A 23,350-nucleotide genomic window follows, 5' to 3' on the forward strand; every position below is an offset into this window, starting at 1 on the left:
AGGAGAGACATCCTCTGACCACAAAGGTTGCTAGACAGGTATAATGCCAGCCTGAAGCTGCTAAAGCTGTTTGGGCCACCACATGGGAGAGCCTGCTTGAGAAAGAGGCCAGCCCAGAGGAAAGTACACTTGAAAGATGGAGATAGACAGGTACCTGGCAATATCGTGTGAGCATCTGGATCCAGCCGTGCCTGAAACCAGTCTAAACTTCTCAGTTATATAAATTTTTTTCTTTGTTTAAATGACTTTGAGTTTTTGACGCTAGCAACAGAAAAAATCTTGGCTAATGGGGAAGAGGGAGATAATCCTAGAAATCAAGTCATCTGCAAACTGTTGAGTTCTGCGATAAGCCTAAAGACCGATTTCTCTCCGAGCTGCTCTACACATGAACCCTCAAGAAAAACGAAAGACAACCTTTGCCTTGCAAGCGGATTCCTGGCTCTGTGGACACCATGACACGCGTCTAGTGGGGCTGCCTCCTGGACCTACTTAGAACCACTTTTGCTGGAAGCTCCTCAAGAGCAGAGGCACCCCTCTGCACCCATCGCCTGACGCTGTGCTGTGCCCAAGGCAGATGCGCCACGGATGATGGAGCAGTGGCGAGAGAGATGGGGGGATGGGAAGGGCTGAGAGCTGCACCGCCTTGGCCTTCACCACCTAGCCCACTGTGGACACGAGCCACCGCAGGCCTTGGGCAGGAGGCAAGCGGGACCAGGTCCCAGAAGAAATGGGGAACCAGTGGAGGGTTTCTAAGAAGAAGGTGGCAGGGTCAGACTCGTGCCTTAAAAAGATCGTTCTGACAGCTCTCGGGGGAGGAAGATGCTGGAAGCAGGGGAACAGCCAGGGAGCTGTGGCAATAACCCCAGGACAGCAGACGAGGGCCCAAAGGAAGGTGGTGGAGACAGATGAGGAAGCAGAGGCCTAGAGGGGAGGGTCTGGAATCAGGGAGCTCTGCCTCAAGCCCCTCAGCACTGGGTCTGGGGTCCCCTCCTAACACCAGGCAGGAGGCCAGGAGCTGCAGACCCGCCTTCCAGCTGGCTCCTCTCCGAAGACTGAGTCTCACCCCCATGCTCACTCCCAGTGTTGGGGTTTCCTGCCCTGCTAGAATACATTGCCTAGAACCACCATCACTTCCTGTCTATTCCAAGTCTTCGGGTACAGCCCGGATGTCCCCATGGGCGTTGCTATGCGGGATGAGGTGCCCTGGGCAGGCTCTGCAGCCAGGTCAGGCCCCCAGCTCTGCTTTCTCTCCTCCCTCCATTGCCCAGCAACCTGCAAAGCTGCCCCAGGTCGGGACAGTGCAGACTGCGTGTGCGGCTAGCTACTCAGCTGCCCTGCGTCTTCAAAAGCGTCCCCATGTTTTATCTCCAGGACCCAAATCTTTTCCCGAGTCCTTTACCAAACGGCCCCAAAAACCCGGCAGGCGGCACCTGGAGCAGCTCCTGGGGGCCTCATGTACTCCTGATGTAGAGCTCAGCCACCTGCCTGACCAGGTTATGGCGGAGGGAACAAGCGACAGGGGTGCTGCCCAGCCTGGAAGGGACAAGCCCTTGTCCCTTCCAGGGAACGAAACACCCAGCGAGAGCCCTCGGCTGCACGTTCCCACGCGGGGAGCCTCACAGACCAGCAGGACTGAAAGGAAGAATAGCTCACTGAGTCAATGTGATCGAGCCCCACTGTGTGGGCCGGGTGCAGTGCTGGGAGCTGCTCATAACTGGACGAACGAGGCAGGATCCAGCCCTCTCGACACTCAGAGGCTGATGACAGAGCCACGGGGAAGGGTTGTACAGGAACAAAGTCAAGTGGAAACAACCAGAAAGGGGAAAAAGGATTCCTATGGCTACTTAAACATGGGAAATGTATTCACATGATGGAAAGTGCCTGGCATCCAGCCAGGCTAAGGTATGGCACCCTGGCTTCTGTGCCAGAGCAGCTGCTGGCACCCTGGTCCTTCCCTCCACAAGGCCGCAGGCTTGGCCTTGGAGGCACAAGGTCAAGTTTGGATAGGCCCTAGGTGTCCTATCAGAATGGATGCAGGAGCCACTGACCAGGAGTGACCTATCAGAAGCTCCCCAGGTGTGAAGTGTGTCCTGGTGACGGCAGACCCCTGGTCCATTTGGGAGAGGGGACCACAGAACAGATGCTTGAACCCAAGGAAGGGCCTATTCTCAGGTGGTGCTTTGATGTTTCCCAACCTCCCCTCAAAGGATGGCTGCTGTCTACAGGGCATCGAGATGTCACCTCACTGCTACCTGAGACTGTCTCTCTCTAAAAGATGGTGACGTGAATTAGAGTGGGGGGAGGGGAGGGGCAGGTCCTGGGAACCTGCATCTAAAAGGCCCTCCAAAAGAAAGCTACTGATTTAAGATGAAGGGAGAAAGAGAAATTATAATTTATTGATCCCTGATGACACAACAGACATGGAGCTAGAAGCTTCATTTAATCTCATGGATGTGATGTTCATTGTAAGAACCAGGAAACCGAGGTTCCCAGAGTTCAAGGCCACACAGCTAGGAGCCGGTGTGACCCTCACGCTGTTCCAGGCTACGGTTTCTGAGCCTCAACCAAGATCCCAGCCCCACTTTCAAGGTGCGTGAGCAAACTGTACTAATTTTAGCCATTCTTCATGCGCCCAGCTCTCTCCTAAGACACAGCTCTCCGCTGCCAGGCCGCACGGGCTGACCCCCTACCACCTGCCACTCCATAGCGGGGCTCTGATTCCAGTTAGGCCCTGATCAGACCTTCCACAGAGCAAGTCCCCCTCCCTGGCCAGGGCCCGAGGAACCGCTCAGGGTCCCTTCTCCTGCAACCTCCACCCAGGGCTGAACTAGCAGGGTCCCCAGGCAGGAACAGCCAACACGAGTCTTGTCCCCAGAAGCCCCATGAGACAGGTCAGCAGCCCTCGGGGACAGGATGGCCCCCTGGAAGATGAGGGCTGGCATCACTGCTCTGCCCTCAGCACTTCTGCAGCAACTGGGCTGTGGGTGTGGAATTAGAGGAGCCCCTTCGGGGGAACTGCAGAGTCCAGGGAGGCTTGCAACAGCCAGAGAGCAGGGATGGCTGTCAGACTTCCAGAAAATTCTGGAAACTTCAATGCGTTCACCGTGACACTGTGTCATGCAAGGACCCGGACAAAGTGGTAAAGTGCGTGGATGCATAAGGGACAGAGAGTGCAATGGAGGCATTTAAGGAGAGAAAAGAAAGTTCTGAATCCCTGCGGCCTGTGGAGAGAAGGAAGGGAAGTTGCCCAGCTTGAGAGGCAGCCCTGCGGAATTAAAAACCTAACCGGGTCCCCGATGGACCCAGATATACATCCCATCCAGCCCTGGACAAGCTGGGATTGAGTAGAAGCATAAGGGAAACAGCTGTACACTGAACCTTGAGAAAAAGAAAGATGCTGGTGGGTCATAGTAAGTGGGAAAGACCCTGAATCAGGTCAGGAAATTTCCCACAGAAGTTCCCAAACTCCACCTTCCAGTGGCATAAAACTATTGCAATTACAGTGACCAAACATCCGCATCCTGAGAAGACCCAGCGTCAGGCAAATGTATTTTTTCCAGTAAAAGCAATTTGTTTATTGAGTCAACAACTATTTAGGGCCACCCACTCTGTGCCAGGCAGCGACCAGGACATGGTGAGCAGGACACAGATGCTGCCCTCCTTGCCTGCTGTACATGCAAACCTAGCAAATCCTAAGCCCATTCTAGGCCTTTGTAAAGTTTCTTCCCATAGACACATTCAGAAACAGGAGAAGGGGAAACATAATCTTCTCTTATTCCAGGCATTCTGATAAGGTTTGAAAAATATAGTTACAGCCCAAACCCAAAGTGGGTTTCCTGAAAACCTTTCTGGGGTATATGAGGCCACAGCATATCCAGTTCATGCAACAAACTGAACACCTTTAGATTGTTGCTTTTTAAACATATGTCCTGTGGTGAAAATGGCATTGGTGTACATTACTGGCAACTGTGCAAAATGACGCAACCCTTCTATAAAGCAGGGGTGGGGGGCTGGGGGCGAATGTTCTTGACTGAAGCCTTCGCACCCTCTGATCCACATTTCGACTTCTGGGAATCTACCCACGGGAACGATCCAGACTATGGACACAGTTTTCTGGACAAAAGGAGTTCGCTATGGCGACATTTACAGAAGCAGGAAGCCCAGGAAGACGGAAAGGGTGGTCACCTAATGAGATGTTTAACACTCAGGGAATCCAGCAGAACTGGCCCGTGAAGAGTGGTCCGCTAAGCATAGACACATTTATTGCAGCATTATTCACAACCGTGAGGAGCTGGAAGCAAACATGCCCGGCAGACACAGGACAGTAAACAAATTTATAGCCCATCCACTCAATGGATTATGTAGCCATGAACATTCATATTTATGATGACAGCATCATAACATGGATAAATGCTTTATAGTATAGTAGTAAGTAAAAACCCAGGGTGCAAAACTGTATTCTACAATTATAGTTACATTATTTAAAAAAATGGAAGCAGAGTGAGGATGGGGGGAGCGGAGACTGCACTAAAATGCCAACACTGATTGCACTGGGGAGGTACTGCTGTGATGGACCACTTGTCTCCCAGATAGTTGACAATGTGGTTACACTACTTCCATAATAAAACATATATATTTAAAAATAACCAAGTTCTGCTGAACCACTTCCCTTTTCTAAGTTTCTAATGTCAGTGCATAGAGATTTGCACCTCGTTCAACTTCACTTGGTGGCACGAGCTTGGGCCTTGGAGCCCGAGACTAGAGTCTGAAGGTCAGCCTTGTCAATTACTTTATCTCTTTGACTCATTTCTAAATTTTATATCTATATACTTCCTGTAACTTTAAAATGAAAAAAAATAACACCAACCTCACAGGGTTGCTATGAAGATTAAATGAGATGGTATAAATAACCACTTCTCCATGTGTCCAAATTTGGTCCACAGGTATATTTTATTTGGCCCACAGAGTGTACTATAAACAATTTGCACCAATATTTACAACCCTTAGATTTTACATAAAGGTGTTACGGGTTGAACTGCGTCCCCCCAAAAAGATATGTTAAAGTCCTAATCCCCCAGTACTTCAGAATGTGACTTCACTTGGAAATAAGGTCATTGCAATAATATGAGGGCACACTGGAGTGGCATGGACCCCTATGTGACTGGTGTCCTTATAAGAAGATAGCCACGTGATACAGAGACATACAGGGAAAATGGCACATGACAACAAAAGTAGAGGTTGTGGTTATGCAGCTTTAAGACAAGGAAAGCCAAAGATTGCCAGTAAATCACCAGAAGCTAAGATGAGGCAAGAAAGGATTCCCCTACAGGTTTCAGAGGGAGCATGGCACTACTAACACCTTGATTTTAGATTTTTAGACTCCAAAACCTTGAGATAACACATTTCTATTGTTCTAAGCTACCCAGTTTGTGGTACTTTGTTACAGAAGCCCTAGGAAACTAATGCATAAGGAGTCCCACTTCTCTTGAATGAGTGGAATACCTGATACCACCTGGCTCACTTTCTTATAGCAGCTAATATTCTGGGCCCAGTTTTCCACAGTCCCCACCACTCCCTACTGTCACCCTGACACCAAAGCCATATATCTGTGATCATTCAGTAAGACATCTGCACTGTTGTTTTCTTTATAGGAAGGAAATATTTCTCTACAACCATATCTCTACCAAAAGATAAACCATGAGGGGCATCTGGTTCCATAAAAAGGAGAACAGGCCCACATCTTCATGGAAGTGAAAAATGTTTACGGGTATTAATGCAAACTAAGTCCTTTTAAAATACCAATTTGCTCTTTTACTTTCCAGCTTGGTCCCTGTGGGCATCTGAGTTTTCCAAACCCAGCTCTGCTCTCCTCACTGGACGTTTGGACACCATCTCCATAAAATGGGCAAAACCACATCTTCCAAAAAGAACGCATTCTGTATCATTCCAAAAAAGCCCAAAGCTCCTGATTTTTCAAAACAGGATATAGATGTTATAAACCAAGACTAAGTATCTTTTAAATCCTTCAAAAGGTCTAAGTATTTATGTTTTTAATTTTGGGTGAGCATCCCCTGAGGCCTAAATACAGAATTCATCCGTAAATTTTCCATGAATAAATTACAATAAGCAGGCCCACGTTGCTTTGAGAGGTAGTTGTAACAGGTTTTTCACCATCGAATATGCAGAGATGTGAGTGTGTCTGCCTTTAGGGCTCCTCTGTGGATTGCTCGCTTCTCCCCCATGCCTGGACCATCCGCCCTGCAGACCCTGGCATGGAGCCAAAGCAGGGCAGCTGCGCCATCGCATGCTCACCTTGGGTGGCTTCAGGCCCTTCCCACGATGTCTTCTGGAGCGCAAGAGCCGTTCTCTCTCCTAGAAGGAAACACAACTGTTGGGATTTTCAGCCAGTCTCACATCACATCCACCAACCCAGCTGACTTCAGAGGGCATAACTTACAATGCTGCTGTGCCTACCTGTCTGCACCAGGCCTGGGTCAGTCCAGGTTCTGGGCACCCAAGGCATGGCTGCTTCTCAGAACTGACAGCTACAGAGCCACACCGTTAACTGGACTTGGACCATCCCAGAAAAAATGCCAAGATTTGCCAGTCCTGCCTGTCTGCCTCTGGGGCTGTAAGCTATAAAACTTTAGGCAGTGTTGACTAGACATCAGCTGTCAGTGATCCCAGCAGAAAATAAAAAAGCTTGCAGCTTTGATCTCAGACAGAGCTGGGGCCAAATCCCCATGGGGCCTCCTCCTGGTCAGGTGACACACCGCATTTCTGATTCTCAGGTTCTTCCTTTGCTATATGGGCTGGAACCTGCCCTTCCGAGACTGTGGGTACCTGTGTTTCTTGTCAGTAGAAATGGCACCCACCGAGTAGTAGCAGGAGTAGCAGCATTCTGCCCCAGATAAAACCAGTACATTCTCTCCTTCCTAATCAAATGTTCCTATTCTCTTTGGCTGCCAGGAAACCCAGAGACAAATCTGGTGCTTGGCTACAGCCCACATGGTCCACCCATGTGTCCCTCCTGATCTTAACTGATGCTGCTATCTTCATTTTCTCTAGTCTTATCTGTTAATCTTCCTCTTTCAACTCTATCATTGTTTTGTTGGATGTGTTTTTTTCATCTTATGTGGCATAAAGACTTTCGTGTAATGAAGCAAAGATGAATGGAAGGATAAATGATTAGATGATGGTTGGAATGAAGGTGGGATAGAGGGAAGAAGGGATGGGTGGAAGAAGGGGAGGATGGGAAGATGGATGGAGGGATGGGAGGGAGGATGGATGGGTGAGTGGAAAGAAAGAAGGAAGGAGTAGAGATAGAGAGATAGGCAAGCAAAGTGAATTGGACAATTACAGTCAAAGCCTTTTCTAGAATTTTGATCACTGGCTTTTCTACTTTTTGAAGATCCACTAATGGAAGCATCACATACCCCCTTGGGCAAGCAGAACACACTTTGCTTCTAAGATGCAACTAAAGCTCACTATAGATGCTCCCTTCCTGGTTCTTAAGCTCCTTCCACAAAGAGATGCAGAATTCTCTGGATGTAACTCTCACTCCACCTATTTAAGACATACTCACAACCCCCTTAATGATCACACACACACACACACACACACACACACACACACACACAGTCTTAACAAGTCCTTCAAATTCTGCTCTGATTATAAGGTTCCAGTTTTCAAGTTCACAGTCTGCAACAACTAGGCTAAAAGAAAAAAAAATAGATTTCTTGGGGACAGATCATGCCCACTCTGTAAAGGCCAGAAGGCTCTTTTTTAAAAACTGATGTTGCTTCTCAATGGCAGCAAACTAAGGATAAGATTTGAGAAAAAGAGTAGCCATGAAAACGGCTCCCAGATACCAGTGATGTCGTATAAACGAAGTGGAGGCTGCTTTCTGGAAGAACAAAGCAGCAAGGTGCCCATCACCAGGAGGAGCTCTGTGAGATCCCACCCCGCCAGCAGCATCGCCCTGCAGCCCTGATGCCATCCCCAAGGCCTGGGTCTCATGGCGCCCACGGAGGGCTGTCGCTCATGCTCATGCAGACTTACCAGCGAGAGATCGTCGATGACATGCTGCTGCTCCAGCACCTGCAGCCGCAGGAACTCGATTTCCTGCTCGTCCCTTGTCAAACTGAGGTCATTCAAGGACGTGTGCCTCTTCAGGGACGCCTGTGCCGACAGCTTCTCTTTCTGCAGCCAAGGGAAGAGAGGGCACTGCAGGGCCACTCATCCACAACACTTGATAGGAACCCACCGTGCGCGTCAGGGCATGGAGTGTGGGCTTGGGGATACGGGATGGAAGAATGGAGGGAGGGATGAGAGCCCCCTGGTCGTCAGGCTGGAGGAGTGGACAGCTGCAGACCGGAGCCAGGCCCGAGGTGTGGCTGACTGTGCCCGATGCTGACAGAAAGGGCTGGGTGGGCACTGGGGCAGGGAGAGGTGGATGTCTGCACCAAGCCTGGAAAGCTTGGTCACTGGGGAAAGAGAGCACGGAACACATGGTAACAACACACACTCACACCTGGACCTGCCAGGGCATGGGAGAAGGGTGTTCTGTCTCCCGGAGCCTCAGTCTTCTGAGCTGTAAAATGGGCATGACTGACACTAGTTTGGACAATGAACCTCAGAGTATTCCTTAAACCATCAACTGCAAGACACCACCCTGACCACAAAGACCAATCATTCTTGTTGGAGCAAATAAAAGGCCCAAATTCAAAGCACTTAGAGCAAAATTGTAATCGTTCACATACTGAGCTTCCTCAGTGCACCAGGTTTTCTGTGAGAACGTTTTATGCCATCATTCCATCCTCCCTCTAAACCCACAGCACTGATATTTTCATTCCCATTTCACAGATGAGGAAGCTGAGAGAATGAGGGTTGGGCCTAAGGACCCTGGGTGGAGACGGCAGACCGGAGGCGCAGACCCGCTGTCTGACTGCCCCAGGCTCTCCGTCAGGCACAGACACCCACGGTGCTGTGAATTGTGGAGAACAGAGGCAGGAGGGACGGGTGCAGACTGAGACTGCTCGGCAGGCTTCCTGGGGGAGGCGGGTAGGAGGTGGCCCCACAGAATGTGTACGGTGAGGGCCAGGAGCTGGAGGAGCCCGGGCAGAGACAAGGACTCCGAGACGATGACTTACCATCTCCACATTTTCCCGCGTGAGATTCTTGATCTTCTCCTCCATCCTCTGGATGCTCTGCAGCAAGTCCTCATTCTTCTTGTTCATTCGCTTGTTCTTCTCCACCAGGGGCTTCAGCTGGACCTCGGTCTCACGGGAGCGTTTCAGCTGTGGTCAGACAGAGAGGGCAGCAGCTGTAAGACCCAACCTCAGAGGCCAGTGGAGATCCCCCCTGGCCTGGAGCTGCCACTGCTTGGGACCACATTTCCTGGGTGGTGCAAACACCACGAAGAGCCCACAGACACCTGGCTTCCAAATGCAGGCTCCCACCTGAGCCTCAGAGGGCCTCGGGCAGGGCAAGAGGAGGGGGTGCAGCCCAACACAGAGGCCCAGAGATCTCCCTCAGGTCGTCCGCGCCGGCAAGTGGCCTGAGCCTCGTCCACACTTCCTTTACCTCCGGGCATGACCCCCAGAGGTCATAGGTCACATGCATAAAGGTCAATCCAGCTACCTAGCTCCTCCTGGCCACCATTCCTCCCCAGGTAGAGACCTAGCCTAAAGCACAACACTTTTCAGACAACAGACGATCCCTTGGCCCTGCTCTGTGCCAGCCTCAATGCTCAGGGCTCCGTCCAGCCCTGGAGCCGCGCCCTGAGTCCTCCGAGCACAGCCCCTATGACTGACGGGGTGTCCTTCCAGTCTCTCTCATCCCATCAGCATCTGGGGAGCCCCGCTGGGGCCCGGGCCCTGTGCTGGGAGCTGGGTCAAAGGGATGACACGACGGGGTGACCGTCCAACAGATGGGAGAAGAGGACAAAGACGGTGACAGAGGTAAGAACACAGTGAGACAGGCGCTGGTGGACATGCCAGGCCGGGGAACCACACATCCAGGGGTTCAGAACGGGCAAGAAGACGGCGCGTCACTGAGTGCAGCGGGAGCGCGGAGCTTGGGGGATGGGCAGAGAAGGGGCGGGCATGCTGAGGTCTGATGTAGGGAGCTGAGAGCTCTGCCATTTGTTTCCACCTGCAGCCGCACTCCTGCCGCGCCCAGGGCTCTGAGGCAGGAGCACTCTGTGGTCAGCACGGCCTTCTAGAACAATCCACCACTCTGACTGCTGTGTGGAGGCCAGTCCAGCGAGACAGAGACATGAGAGATGACGGGGAGGGGGAGGGCGAGCTGGGACCGGGAGGCTGCTCCATTAGAGGCACCCACTCTTCCTCCTTCTGAGTACGGTGTCCTCCGTGACACACACACTAGCTGCATGACCACGGTCGAGTTGTCAGCCTCAGTTCCCTCTTCTGTAAGATGGGAATAACGGTAGTATCTGCCTCAGAGACTTGTCATGAGAACTAAATGCATAGTGATAGTCTTCGCAGGGTTATTTTAATGGATGAAAATTACAAACAATTTAAAATATTTATCAATATCACGACAATCACAAGAACCACTGCATCTATCGAGTACTCGCCATGTGTCCAAAACGATGTTCGGCCCTCCCAGGCATCCCCTCTCATTTAACCCTCACCACCACCCTAGGAGGGGGCCCATCCCCATCCCCATTTCACAGACAAAGAACCTGGCTACAAAGAGGTGGGGTGATGTACCACACAGAAAGTGCCAGAACCAAGAACCAAACACAAGGGACTGACTGCAGACCCCTGCTTTTGGTTACCAGGCTGTGAAAGTTAAAACACTGATGGTAGCCATTAAAATATAACATGTACCTTGACTCATACATTGTACCTCTAGAAATCTATCCTGCAGAAATCAAGGTTCAAGTCGGTAAAGACAGAAATGTATCTTCTGTGAGGCATTGTTCACAACAGCAAAGAAACCTGAAACAGCCTAAATCTTCACCAGTAGAGGAATGGTTGAACAAACCATGGTTTGTCTACACAACAGAGTATGATGCAGCTGTTACAAAGACAAAGGTAGATCTTCACGCATTGCTGGGGAGCGCTGTAATTGATACAGCAAGTGAAAAAAGCAAGTTGCAGAACAATATTACACAGGGAAAATAGCCCGTTTGTAACCACAAAACAATTTAAAAAAAAGGCTCTTCGTGGGTGTCAAAATATTTGCATAAGCATTAAAAACATGTAAGAATCACCTCAAACTGTTAACAGAAGTTACCTCATGATTTTAAGATCCCGGTGCTGGCCAGCTTATTGATTCTTACTTTAAACACTTCAGAAGGTCTGAATTGTTTCAAGCAAGTTATTTTTTTTTCTAATCCACTTAGTAAACTATTTTGCCTCTCATGAGGGATTTTTTTTTTTAAGCTCATGAATATTTAAGTGAAAAGTGGAGACATAATACTAGATGTACAGTCTGATGAAAACTATATAAAAATATGCCTTTAAAAATACTGGAAGGAAATGAATTTATTCTGATCCTGTTAAAATTGTGAAGAGGTGACACTTATTAACACTTTTCATCTCCCATGTTTTTCCAATATATTGATACACTTACTTTCATAATAAAATTTAGAATAAAGAGAAATATTACGAGACGTTTGTCAAGACATTTGTACGTGTTGACTACCACTACATAAAAATTAGGCTAATTGTTTATCCAGCGAATTTAAACATATTCAAGAAATTGCTATTTTTACTAGAGATTTATTTTTTTTAACCAGAAGTTCACATTCACTACTTTTAAAATTAGAAATATGTGAACTTTTATGCAAAAGAAAGTAAATAGATAAGCAAAAAGTAAAAATTATCCATAATCACACCACCTAAAACAACTTCCAATATCCAGGATGATGACAATGTATTTTTGTTCTGTAGACTGCTTTTATCATTTAATTCATTGTGAACAAATTTCTATGGCAAATAAATGTGACCTATAACATCATTCTTAATGACTGCACGCAATTCATTGCATAAATGTTCCATCATTATTTTGATCAACACTTAGGTGGGGTTTGGTTTTGTTTTGTTTCGGTTTTGGTTGCTACTGTAAACAACACTGCAATGAAAACCCTCTCCATACCCCTCACTGAACTTCTCTGATTGTCAGCTCAGGATAAATTCCTACAGAATCAAGGGCACTAACAGGTTTCTTCAACAAGCGTGTGTTAGATTTTTAATCAGGAAGAAATTAGAAGGAAAGTAGAGAAAACCAGATGGCCTGTGCATTAACTTCCTGTTTAGGGTGTGGTTGTGGCCCCAGGGCTGCTTTCCTGCATCCCAAGGCACCATCTGTCTCTTGGGGGCTGATTACCAGTTCATTCCTCTCGTCTGCCAAGAGGGTATTTCTGTCTTCCAGCTTCCGTATCACCGAATTCAGTTCAGCAATTTTTAGCTGAAATCGCCGCACATCTCGCTCGTCCATATGCTGATCCTAAAAAAGAAGCAAGACACAAACATACTTTGAAAAAGCTTAACTGAGTCAAAGCGCTCTGTGGACCCTTGTGGAAAACTCTGACGACAAAGGTGAGCTCCTCACTAGGAGGACCATGCGCCATGTTGGGGCTCCCCCAAGTCAAGCAACATGTGGAAAGACTTCATCTCAAAGGCGACAAGACCTCAAACCCTCCAGAGGCTCCCTGACATCTGAACGTGGTATCTGGGGACCTTCCCGTCCGAGCCCCTGCCCGCCAAGCATCTCTGACAAAGGCACAATCATAGACGTTCCAGGACGCTCCTCGAGGGCAGGCACTGTGCCCACCTCACTCACCACTGAGACGCCAGCACCTCATGTGGTGTCTGCACACAGCACGCTCAACAGACACTTGAGTATTTAGTGAATGAATGAATGAGTGAATGAATGAATGCATGCAGCTTTGGCCTCCTCTGTGCCTGTTAAGTACCAAGCTGTGGCCCCAGGTGCCTTCTCTGCTGCCTGAGCTCTCCTCATGGGCAGAGCTCTGCCTTTAAGTCATGTCCTGTCCTGACTGGGTCCCTTTCTGAGCTCTCACTGTATACTCGGCACTCATGTTTTCATTCCTTTTCAACTGAGCTCCACGTTTGGGGAGGAAGGGGTAAGGGAGGGAAGGAAGGATGCGCAGATGGATGGGAGGGAGGGGGGAGGGGTGGGGGAAAGGCAGGCAGGCAAGTTTGCCAGAAGAATGACCAGTAGGAGGAAGGACAGGTAGGTGGTCAGCTGAGGCCCCAGTGCTTGCATGAGCCCCTCACCTGGACACCCATGAGCTCGGCCATGTCCCCTATGCCAGGTGGGAGCTCTCTCTTTGGACTACCGTGGTACCGCTCAGCCTCTCTGACCTGAACCAACTGCTCATCCAAAGCCTCTTTCTGAAGAAGCAGCTTCTGGGTCTGCCCAGTCTGCACGCCGAGTTCCTTCTCCAAGGCCAGAATCACACGATCTTTTCCCTTGATCTCATCCATCTGGAAAGAGAAAGAATAAGCATTCAATTGTAAGGGCTCGTGACCAGGGAAAGCTCTCTCTTGCTGGTCTCAGGCCCAGGGAAAGGTTCAGCAGGTCCATGGACCTGCGGCAGCTGAACTCAGCAACACAGGACAGAGACACACCGTAGTGCACAGCCCAGGCCCTGCTCCGCCGTCACCACCCCCAGCACAGAGGAGCACAGAGCTGTGGGTTCAACGACCTATATGGTCAACCAGACACTTACCCTCGAAACTGATCAGTGCTCGTGTCTCTCTCACCTTAATGAAATAAAGTCAAATCCTGACCCGCCAGGGCCCTCCATACATCACCCCCTTGCCCTCCAGCAGCTCAGCTTCTTCACAGAGTTGGTCGTCCTCCTCTCTCCCACTCCTGTCTGGCCACCTCCCCACCCCTCCAGTAAACAGCTCTTGCTAACGTCTCCAACACTCTCCTGGCCCGCAAACTCACTGAACAATTTTCCATCCTCTCTCCTTCTCACCCCATCTGACACTGTCGCCCACTCCAGCTACGTGAACTGCTCCCACCCTCCCGCCCTCTGTGGGACTTCACTGTTTCCATCTTCTTCTCGCCTTGCCCTGGTCACCATCGAAATCTGTAGTTTCCAAGGCTTGGCCCTCTTCCCAGTCTGTATCCTCTCCTCAGCCAGCTGCATCCTCACCTAACATGCTAACTCCCTGTGTGCAGCTGACACTCCGACCTCCTCCCTCCGCCCTGACGTCTCTCAGGGTCCCACAGTCAGAGAGCCGACTGGATGCTTCTGGGGCCTCCAAAGCACCTCAGCCTCCCCACATTCGAGCCTCAGCATGAGCCCCAGCTCCCCCAGCCCAGCCTCGTCCCACATTCCCTAGAGGAAACCAAGCAGAAAGAAGCTTACGGAGGAGGGAGCTTCTGCCACGGGCCATACACTTCGACTGTTTCTGGACACAAAGCCAACAGCTGGGAAACTGCCCCAGTAAGGGTGCTATACTGGGGTGCCCCTCGCCCAAATCCATGTCCTTCCTACAACCTGAGAATGTGACCTCATTTGGAAATAGGGTCTTTGCGGATATAATTAGTTAAGATGAGGTCACAGTGGAGTCAGGTGGGCCCTAACGACTGGTGTCCTTATAAGAGGAGAGACACACAGACACATAGGGAGAAAATGAAGGCAGAGACTGGGGTGATGCGGTCACAAGCCAAGGAACGCCTGGAGCCACCAGAAGCTGGAAGAAGCAGGAAGGATCCTCCCCTATAGCCTTCAGAAAACATGGTCCTGCGACACCTTGATTTCAGACCTCTAGCTTCCAAAACTGTGAGTGAATAAATTTCTGTTGTTTAAGCCACCCAGTTGATGGTACTTTGTAACAGCAGCCCTAGGAAACTAATACAGGTGTTAAAAGAGAAAATTTCCCAAGTACTAGAGTTTCATTAATTGACAAAAATCATAAGGGTTTCAGCTACAGTGATTACTGTCATCATGGGATTTAGGAATAAATTCTATTTGAGATAAGGTACGTTAAAAAGTTCTGAAAAGAATACAAATGCTTTAGTAAGGATGGTTTCAACGAAATCTGGATAAAGTCTATATGATGTGGCTTTATTTAACACATACCTGTGAGTGCCCGCCACGAGCGGGCCTGTATGTAAGGCAATGTAACGTGGATACTACCTTGATTACCCAACGTAAAGGTTAAAGCCAACTGATATAAAACAACTTGGCGCAGAGGAAAAAGCACTGTGCATGGAGTACAAAAGTATGAACTGGAGACTAATCCCCCACTGGCAAGCTGTGCGACCTCTGGCAAGTCACTCAACCTCTCTAAACTTCAGGCTCCTCACCTGTAAAATGGGGATGTAGGAACATCCACCTGGAAGGGGAGCTGTGAGGACTGAAGGGGACAGCAGAGACAGGCAGGCTGCTTAGGAGCAAGGCCACTGGGCCCAGACTGCCTGGGTTCTAGCCCTGATGCCACCACTTATTGGCTCCGTCACCTTGGTTTAGTTACTTGATTTCTTCCTAAGCCTCAGTTTTCCATCTGTGAAATGGGGATAATAATAGGGATGTTTTGAGGATGAAATACATTAACACATAAAAACTGCCTGGCACGCAGTAGGCATAAAATAAACACTAGCTCTAATTATAATTGTTGCATGCGCATAGTAGGTCTCAATAAATAGTAGTTCCTGTCTTTCCTAGACTTTTGTTTCCATTAGGTGTACAAATATTGAGGAAATGAATGAATGAATACTGCAGTGGTTTGAATTGTGGTTCCTAAAAAGACATGTCCACATCCTAACTTCAGATACCTGTGAATGGGACCTTGTTTGGGAAAACGGTCTTTGCAGGTGTAATTAAGGATCTTAAGATGAGGAAATCGTCTTGGATTAACTGGGTGGGTCCTAAATCCAATGACAAGTGTCTTCATAGGACGAAGAGAAGACGCAGACCGAAGAAGAAAAACAGAGGGGAGGCCATTGTTGACTTAGAAAAAAAGGCACAATGTGAGAGTTGCGAGTTAAGTTTTATTTGGGGCAAAATGAGGACCGCAGCCCAGGAGACAGCGTTTCAGGCAACTCTGAGAAACTGCTCGGAGGAGGCGAGGGGAGGAGCCATGATGTATAGGAGTTTTTGCGACAAAGGCAAAGTAGTAGGGAACATCAAAAGATTACTGTTAATTAAAGAAAACCAGATATCTCAAGTTAAGGAATTTAGCGCTTTTCTATGTATGGGAAGATGTAAGAGTCTGGGCTCACTGAAATCATTCCTTTGATATGCACCTCAGCTATGTGGGGCCAGTATCCTGTATTTTCACACCCTGAGTTTCCTTAGGGCTCACCACTGCAGGGAGTGGCTGCAGTCTGATGGCTGCCAGATGGCAGGTATTCTGAAACTCTTACTTCTGAATCGTACACCTCGCATTCAGACACAGATCGCTACAGCAGAGAATGCTAGTTAGGAGCCCTGCCCTGAGGGCGGACAGAAGCTGGCTCAAATCCCCGCCCCTACCTGCTGTGTGACTCTGGGCAGACTGGGCCACCCCTCTTAGCCTCAGCCTCGGTAATGTGGGGACACTGAGAACAGCCCGTCCAACTGAGGGGAGACTTCAACCACGGGAAGAATTTAGCACAGAGCCTGGCATCTTACAAGCACACCATCAATGTTAGCGGCCACTATTAATCTACTTTAGCTCCTGCTTAACAGAAGGCTATCTGATTTAAACAGCAGACCATGAAAAACTTATAAAATACAGTTTAGAGAAGGCAGCAAATGGTACCCCCGACCTCCAGACTGAGGTTTTCAAGCAAAGTCCCAGAGCTCTGACAAGCTCTTTGAGTGGCCTTTCTTTAGAAGAAAAAAGGATACTCCCCTTCCCTCTGTATCCCCAGCCACCTCCCCGTGACAGTTTCCCGGAACTCCAGCCAAGGGTGTGCCCGGCGCAGCTTCTCCTTCAGCAGCTGCAGAAGGTGCCCGCTGCTCCCCCTGGTGACGGTCACCCGCAGCTCCCCGCTCTTCAGAGCCGGAGGTGGGAGCACCTCCCCGCTGTAGGGAAGAACACTTAATGATGCAGAAAACACTGTTGCCACTGCAGAGTTCAATCCAGAAGCAATGTGAACCACGTGAAAGGAGTTCATTAATTGAAACCACTTAAACATGCTTTCATTAATTCAACAAATACTGAATTGAGTGCCATCAGCAGGTGCTGGGAAACACTGATGAGCAAAACAGATCAGAGTTCCCGCCCTCAGAGCTTCCATTCCAGAGGGGAGGGTAGCTGAAAACAGAATAAAAAAGTCAACATGGAGTAGATCAGAGCATGATTAATGCTAGGAGAAACAGATAAATCGAGGGGAATCAGTGGTGCCGGTTGGGGAGGTGTTACAAGTTAACAGGTAGGGCTCCTGTCCGTCCCCCTCAGCATCCCAGCTGCACACTCCTGGCTTTGCACTGGAGCCCAGAAGCGCTGCCTCCACCACTGCATTACACTAGTTCCTCCCACAAGAAAGAACAGCATCTTAAGCAAGACATCTCTGGAAATCCAAATTCTCAGCCTGGAAGAGCACCGATTCCCCATTTATCCTAGAAAATGAGCAGAGGGCTTACACCCCATCATGTGGGAAAGGTTCCCAGAAAACAGCCTCCACTAGTGGAGACGGCATCCAGGAATGGATGGATGATGTGGAATAGATTCTGGAGCCAACATTTTCTAGGTTGTCACATTTCCCCAGCCAGAGTCCTGAGGCTCCACAGGTCAGGAGACCTGCCAGCTCACACAGCTACACAGGCTCTCTCACTATTTGTCGACTCTGGTCTGGCCCCCAGGCTGAGCTCTTAGTGATCTTGCCCCCTGCCCTGAGGACCTGAGGAAGTGTAAACCTCTGACAGTGAGCTTCTCAAGCTTCCCCAAACCCCATCACCTGAGTGTGCTGGACATTCCTGGGTTGCCTCCCGGCATCCGTTTCCCCTTCTCCCACACTCCTACTCTCACCATGTGGTTCAGGAGAGGGGTGGGGCTGAAATCACTCCAAGTTCCCAGGGCAGGCCCTGATTGGCTCACATCACCTGCATGCCTCCGCCGCCTAACAGTAACTGGTTCAGGGATGGATACGTGACCCAATCAGAGCCAACAGACCTGAAGAGGGTGTTGCTAGGACCCTCCTGTTTCTCCTTAGGAGCTAAGAAAGAGCTTCTCTCACACCCCAGTGTTCATTGCAGCACTATTTACAATAGCTAGGACACAGAAGCAACCTAAATGTCCTTTGACAGAGGTATGGATAAAGAAGATGTGGTACATATATAAAATGGAATATTATTTAGCCATTAAAAGGAATGAAATAATGCCATTTGCAGTGACATGGATGGATCTAGAGATTGTCATACTGAGTGACGTAAGTCAGACAGAGAAAGACAAATATATGATATCACTTATATGTGGAATCTAAAAAAAATGGTACAAATGATCTTATTTACAAAACAGAAATAGAGTCACAGATGTAGAAAACAAACTTATGGTTACCAAGGGGGAAAGGGGGGGAAGGATAAATTGGGAGATTGGGATTGACATATACACACTCCTATATATAAAATAGATAACTAATAACAACCTGCTGTATAGCACAGAGAACCCTGCTCAATACTCTGTAATGACCTATATGGGAAAATAATCTAAAAATTAGTGGATATATGTATATGTATAACAGCTTCACTTTGCTGTACAGCAGAAACTAACACAACATTGTAAATCAACTGGGCTGTTTCCTGTGAGGATGTGGGGTCTGGCACAGTGGTGGCATCTCACCAGCACATTGAGAGCTCAGAGCCTGAGAAAGATGCATCAGGGGACACAGCAGAGCCTGAGAAACCTGGGTCCGGGGTGACATCATTAGTGCCACTGGAGCTATGCCTGAGGCTAGTCCTGCTACTTCAGTCATGAGAGCCGACAGACTTATGGTTTAAGCTAGTTTGAGGTGGAATTTCTGTCACTTGCAACCATAAGATTCTAGTTGACATACAGTTAGGGAAAAAACAACAGTCTGGATGATGGCTATCACTTTTTACTTACAGGCTAGTGTGAGCCTGGGACTACATTTGTACTTAAGAGACACTCTCTCTCTCAGTCTTCAAAAGACCCTCAAAGTAGACATTATTTACTCCATCTTACAGATAAGCTTGAGGTCCTGAGAGGTGAATGTGCCCACACACTAGTCAGAAGCAGATCCATGATTCAGACTCAGGTCGGCCCCTGCAAAGCCCTCACTATGCCCTCTCTCAGCCCCAGAGGCACAGAATCTCATCATTTCTCAGCAGTCACATCCATCAGGACACTCACCTCAGTGAAAACCTCAGTTTAGCCAGCTCCCAACAAACCCACCAATTTGTGAATAATTCTGTTAGTTCCACTTCATTTGCAAAGTTTGGAGCATCAAAGAATGAAAAAGAAGCTGCTACCCCAAGATCCATTCTCGTCTCCTCCTTGGTACCTGTAGTTGGATGAATGGTGTCCCCCTCAAATTTCATGTCTATTAGGAAAATCAGAATGTGATCCTATTAGAAATAGGGTCTTTACAGATGTAACTAAGATGAAATCATAACAGATTGGGGTGGGCCCTAGATCCAGTAACTGGTGTCCTTATAAGAAGATGACAAGACACAGCCACGTGGGGAAGAGAAGGCCATGTGGAGGCAGAGGCTGGAGTAATGCAGCTGCAAACCGAGGAACGCCAAGGATTCCCGGCAACCACCCAAGCCTAGAAGAGGCAAACAAAGGATTCTTCCCTGGAACCTTCAGAGGGGCACAGCCCTGCTGACACCTTGTTTTCAGACTTCTAGACTCCAGAACTGTGAGAGAATAAATTCCTGTTGTTTTAAGCCATGGAGTTTGTTACAGCAGCCCTAGGAAATGAACAGAGTGCCACACCAGGATTTGTTAGGAGCTGCCATGCATTTCCCAGCTCCCCTTGCAGCTGGGTGAGGCTGAGAGAGTAACTTCCAGCCAAAGAGATGGAAGTGGAGGTATATGGAACCTCCAGAAAGAAAAGTGCTCTTAAATGAAGACCATACCCTCCTTCATCTGCCCTCCTATTGCCAACCTGGGATGCAGATGTGATGGCTGGCACTCCATGGCATGAGGGGCCATGAGGACCATGGCCACATCCTAGAGCCCCTTCTGAGGGGAAAGGTAAGAGGCCCTGTGGCCTACACTACTGTGTGGAGCACTTTACAGACTTTGTATATGAAAGAGAAATAACTTCCAGATTTTAGGCCCCTGTGTATTGGGGGGAGTCTTCTCAGACCTAATCCTAACTAGTCTAAAGAATGTGTCCAATAGCCCCACGTTGACCATAATTGCCTTTTCTTCTTGACTGTTTCTTAAGAGGCATGTTAAATGTGTAAGTGGAAGCCTGGAAGCCTTCTTGCATTTCTAATCCAATCCAGCTGACTAAGAAACAAAACGCAGGCCACTTTCTGAACACGTTGCCAAGAGGCCTGTCTGACAAGGGACATTTATCAAATGTGTGGAGAACTGGAGAAATGGACATTTATTCTTTTCACTCTATTCTCCTAAGTGGCTCCCACACACTGAGACTACCTGAGCTGGGGATATTTCTGTTTGGCACCGAAATGGAAACAGACACCAAGTCCTTGGTTCGTTTTAAATTAAGCTCAATCTGTCTCTTGTGCAAATACTTGTTTTTTCCCCATTTTATTTACCTTAAATATACATTTCCTGTAACAGAGGAACATATTTTACATGTCTTCTATTACACAAACTATAAGCTGCTGATAGATGCTTTAGTTAACTTAATTCTCATAATGTTGTAACAGATACGTGATTGTTCCTCCTTTTGTAGGTGAGGCACCAGAGGCTTAGAGACCGTAAGCAACTTGATTGGGCTCACACAGCTAACAAGTGAGGGAGTCTGGATTCACACCCAGAAGAGACTTTCTCCAAAGCCTTCTCTTCCTATTATGTGATAACACTGCCCCTACACACACAAAGGGAAAAGGGGCTGGGGAATACTTCTGAGAACTTAGTATCAGTATGTGCTTAGATTTTCTATACATTAGACATTTAAAATCAGTGCATCTCTTCTGCCATTCTTGGTACTGGCTTGTTAAGCTGTGAACTGATGCTCTGTCACTGACTGGTGACCAGTCTAGGGGTGGACAGCTGGACCAGGACTCCAAAAGGACACCTGGTCCTTCTGCCTCCAGTCCTGAAATTCCTTAGGTGTCTTCCACAGACAGGAGAGGCCTGCCAAAGCTTCCATTCCACGCCCAGGATGGCAGGGGCTTTGCTGGAACCCCAGGGTCTAGAACCATGCCTGGAGCACAGTGGGTCCCCAAAACTCGGCATTTACTGCTCCGTGAGGGAGGACTGGGGCACTTGCTTGTGGAGAGAACACGGCTCATGCATCATGGAAGGACGGGCTCCGAGTGTGCGGAAGGAGGGCTTGCATGTGTGCAGGGAAGACAGAGTGCTTGTGCGTAAGAGCAGGGTGCGTGTGTGCAGGGAGGATGGGCTGCGTGTGCGGAAGGTCAGGTACGCACTCGAGCCGGTGAGGGGAGAGGGTAGCACACTTACCAGCCGGCGGATGTCGCGCTCGCACTCGCGCTTGATGCGGTGCACCTCGTCCTGGTGCGCCTGGTAGGCAGCGCGCAGGTCGGCCGCCTTGGTCTTGTCGGCCTGCATGCAGTTGCTGAGCGCCTCCTCCGCCTGCTTGCGTGCCGCCTTGAGCTCCAGGATCTCCTGCTGCAGCCGCAGGCGCTCGCCATCGAAGGCCCTGCGCGCCTCTTCGCGCGCCTCGGCCAGCAGCGCCGTCTTGACCTTGTCAGCCGCACCGTCGCGCAGCACGTTCAGCGTGGCCTGTAGCCGCTGCAGCTCGCCCTCCTTGATCTTGGCCGTGCGCGCCGCCTCCTGCTCGTGCTGGCGGATGAGCACCTCGCGCAGCGCCTGCAGCTCCTTGGTCTTCTCCTCGTGCAGCTTGGCCCTGAGCTCCGAGATGTAGGCCGTGTGTCGCCGCTGCTCCTGCTCGCGCTCCAGCTTGGCCTCCTGCAGCCGCTCGCGCAGCTTGCCCACCTGCAGCCGCGGGGGGAGAGCCAGTCAGGGTCAGGGCTGGGGGAGCCGGCCAGGCCCGCCACCACCTCCCCGTGTCCCTTCGTGTGTGACAGGCCCCTGAGACCCTCCCCCGGACCCCACACTCCAATTCCCCCTCCCGCCACCTCCATCAGTCCCACCCAGAGTCTTCCCTACTATTTTGTCGAGATTTTCCCAGCTGTGGAAAAACATCTGAGGGTGCTGGAGAGGAGAGTAAGGCTTTGACATCCCTTCCAATTTGGAGATTTACGAGGAAGGACAATTTATCAGTCACAAAATATGCCCCGCAGAAATCATCTGTCTCATCAGAGCAGAACAGATTGTCAACCAGAAACACACTTCCAGTGCCCATGCCCTGAACTCTGGAGTCAGAGGAGGCCGAGCAGGTGGACGTAGAGAGGGGCAGGGGTGAACGTGCCCTCACTGCTGAGTGACTCTCCTGCCCGGGCTGGGGGCTTCTGTGCCCCCCCGCCACATGAAGCTCTCACAGCGCCAGGAAGGAGGTAACTGCTTCGCCACAAGGCAGCCGAGCATCAGAGATGCACCGGTGACCTGCCTGGGATGAGGGGCTGCCAAGGGGCAGAGCCAGGCTTCACCCCCAGTCGCCTGGCCCCAGGGCCAGTGCTCTGCAGGTGCCAGGCTGCTATCCCCACCAGAAGGTATTCGTCTATTCAGCAAACAAAACATTATTTGTAAAATATGCCAAGGGAGTGTCTTCTTCAAACACTCCAAAAGGCTTTATTCGATCTCTTTATTTCAAATATCACACAATTACACACATTCCACAGAAACCCATTCGTTTTCTAAATTACAGCGATCTCCGAAGAACAGAAACCAATGTGTCTTTCATGGATAAGCTGCTTCCAAGGTGGCAACATTTCCCCCCGACCAGTCTATAGAACACCAACAGGCTGAAATTAATTTTAGGTGAGGAGTTTTATGATGTCACTCGGGCTGATAAATCCTTACTCATAACAGCGGGGAAAGGAGCAAATAAACCCGGCCAGGCAAAGATACAAGATCAATGTCTCCTTACATCAAACACGCATAATCACAGAAATAAAACAAGGACCGGACCTGTCAGAGGGCTCATCTCACCCAAGAGCTAGAATTGGCCTCTTCCTAAGGGACTGAGTGCCAGGAAGCCAGAACTTTAAATATTTAACGTGATCTCCCCAGGGAGGAACTAAATGCTTCTGGCATTCTCCTTCTAAGGAGGCAACACTGTTCTAACTTTCTGGGATGCTGACAGTGATTTGAAGTCAAAG

At 49.4% G+C, this 23,350-nt stretch overlaps 1 protein-coding gene across 2 annotated transcripts in view; it reads right to left on the minus strand.

The window, feature by feature from the left end:
- The window catches only part of JAKMIP1 (janus kinase and microtubule interacting protein 1), a 71,338-nt gene that overhangs the window by 41,718 nt on the left and 6,270 nt on the right, over positions 1 to 23,350 (minus strand). The window contains exons 2-7 of one of the 2 annotated variants that reach the window (XM_059924192.1): positions 21,570 to 22,064; positions 13,275 to 13,484; positions 12,361 to 12,480; positions 9,153 to 9,299; positions 8,062 to 8,202; positions 6,313 to 6,372 (exon numbers count right to left, since the gene is read on the minus strand). In XM_059924192.1, the coding sequence (XP_059780175.1) occupies positions 6,313 to 6,372; positions 8,062 to 8,202; positions 9,153 to 9,299; positions 12,361 to 12,480; positions 13,275 to 13,484; positions 21,570 to 22,064 (1,173 nt within the window). The remainder of the gene's footprint in view (positions 1 to 6,312; positions 6,373 to 8,061; positions 8,203 to 9,152; positions 9,300 to 12,360; positions 12,481 to 13,274; positions 13,485 to 21,569; positions 22,065 to 23,350) is intronic. The other variant, XM_059924193.1, reaches the window with a different exon arrangement.

The sequence above is a fragment of the Balaenoptera ricei genome, chromosome 5 (assembly GCF_028023285.1).
Source record: "Balaenoptera ricei isolate mBalRic1 chromosome 5, mBalRic1.hap2, whole genome shotgun sequence".
Classification (NCBI taxonomy): domain Eukaryota; kingdom Metazoa; phylum Chordata; class Mammalia; order Artiodactyla; family Balaenopteridae; genus Balaenoptera; species Balaenoptera ricei.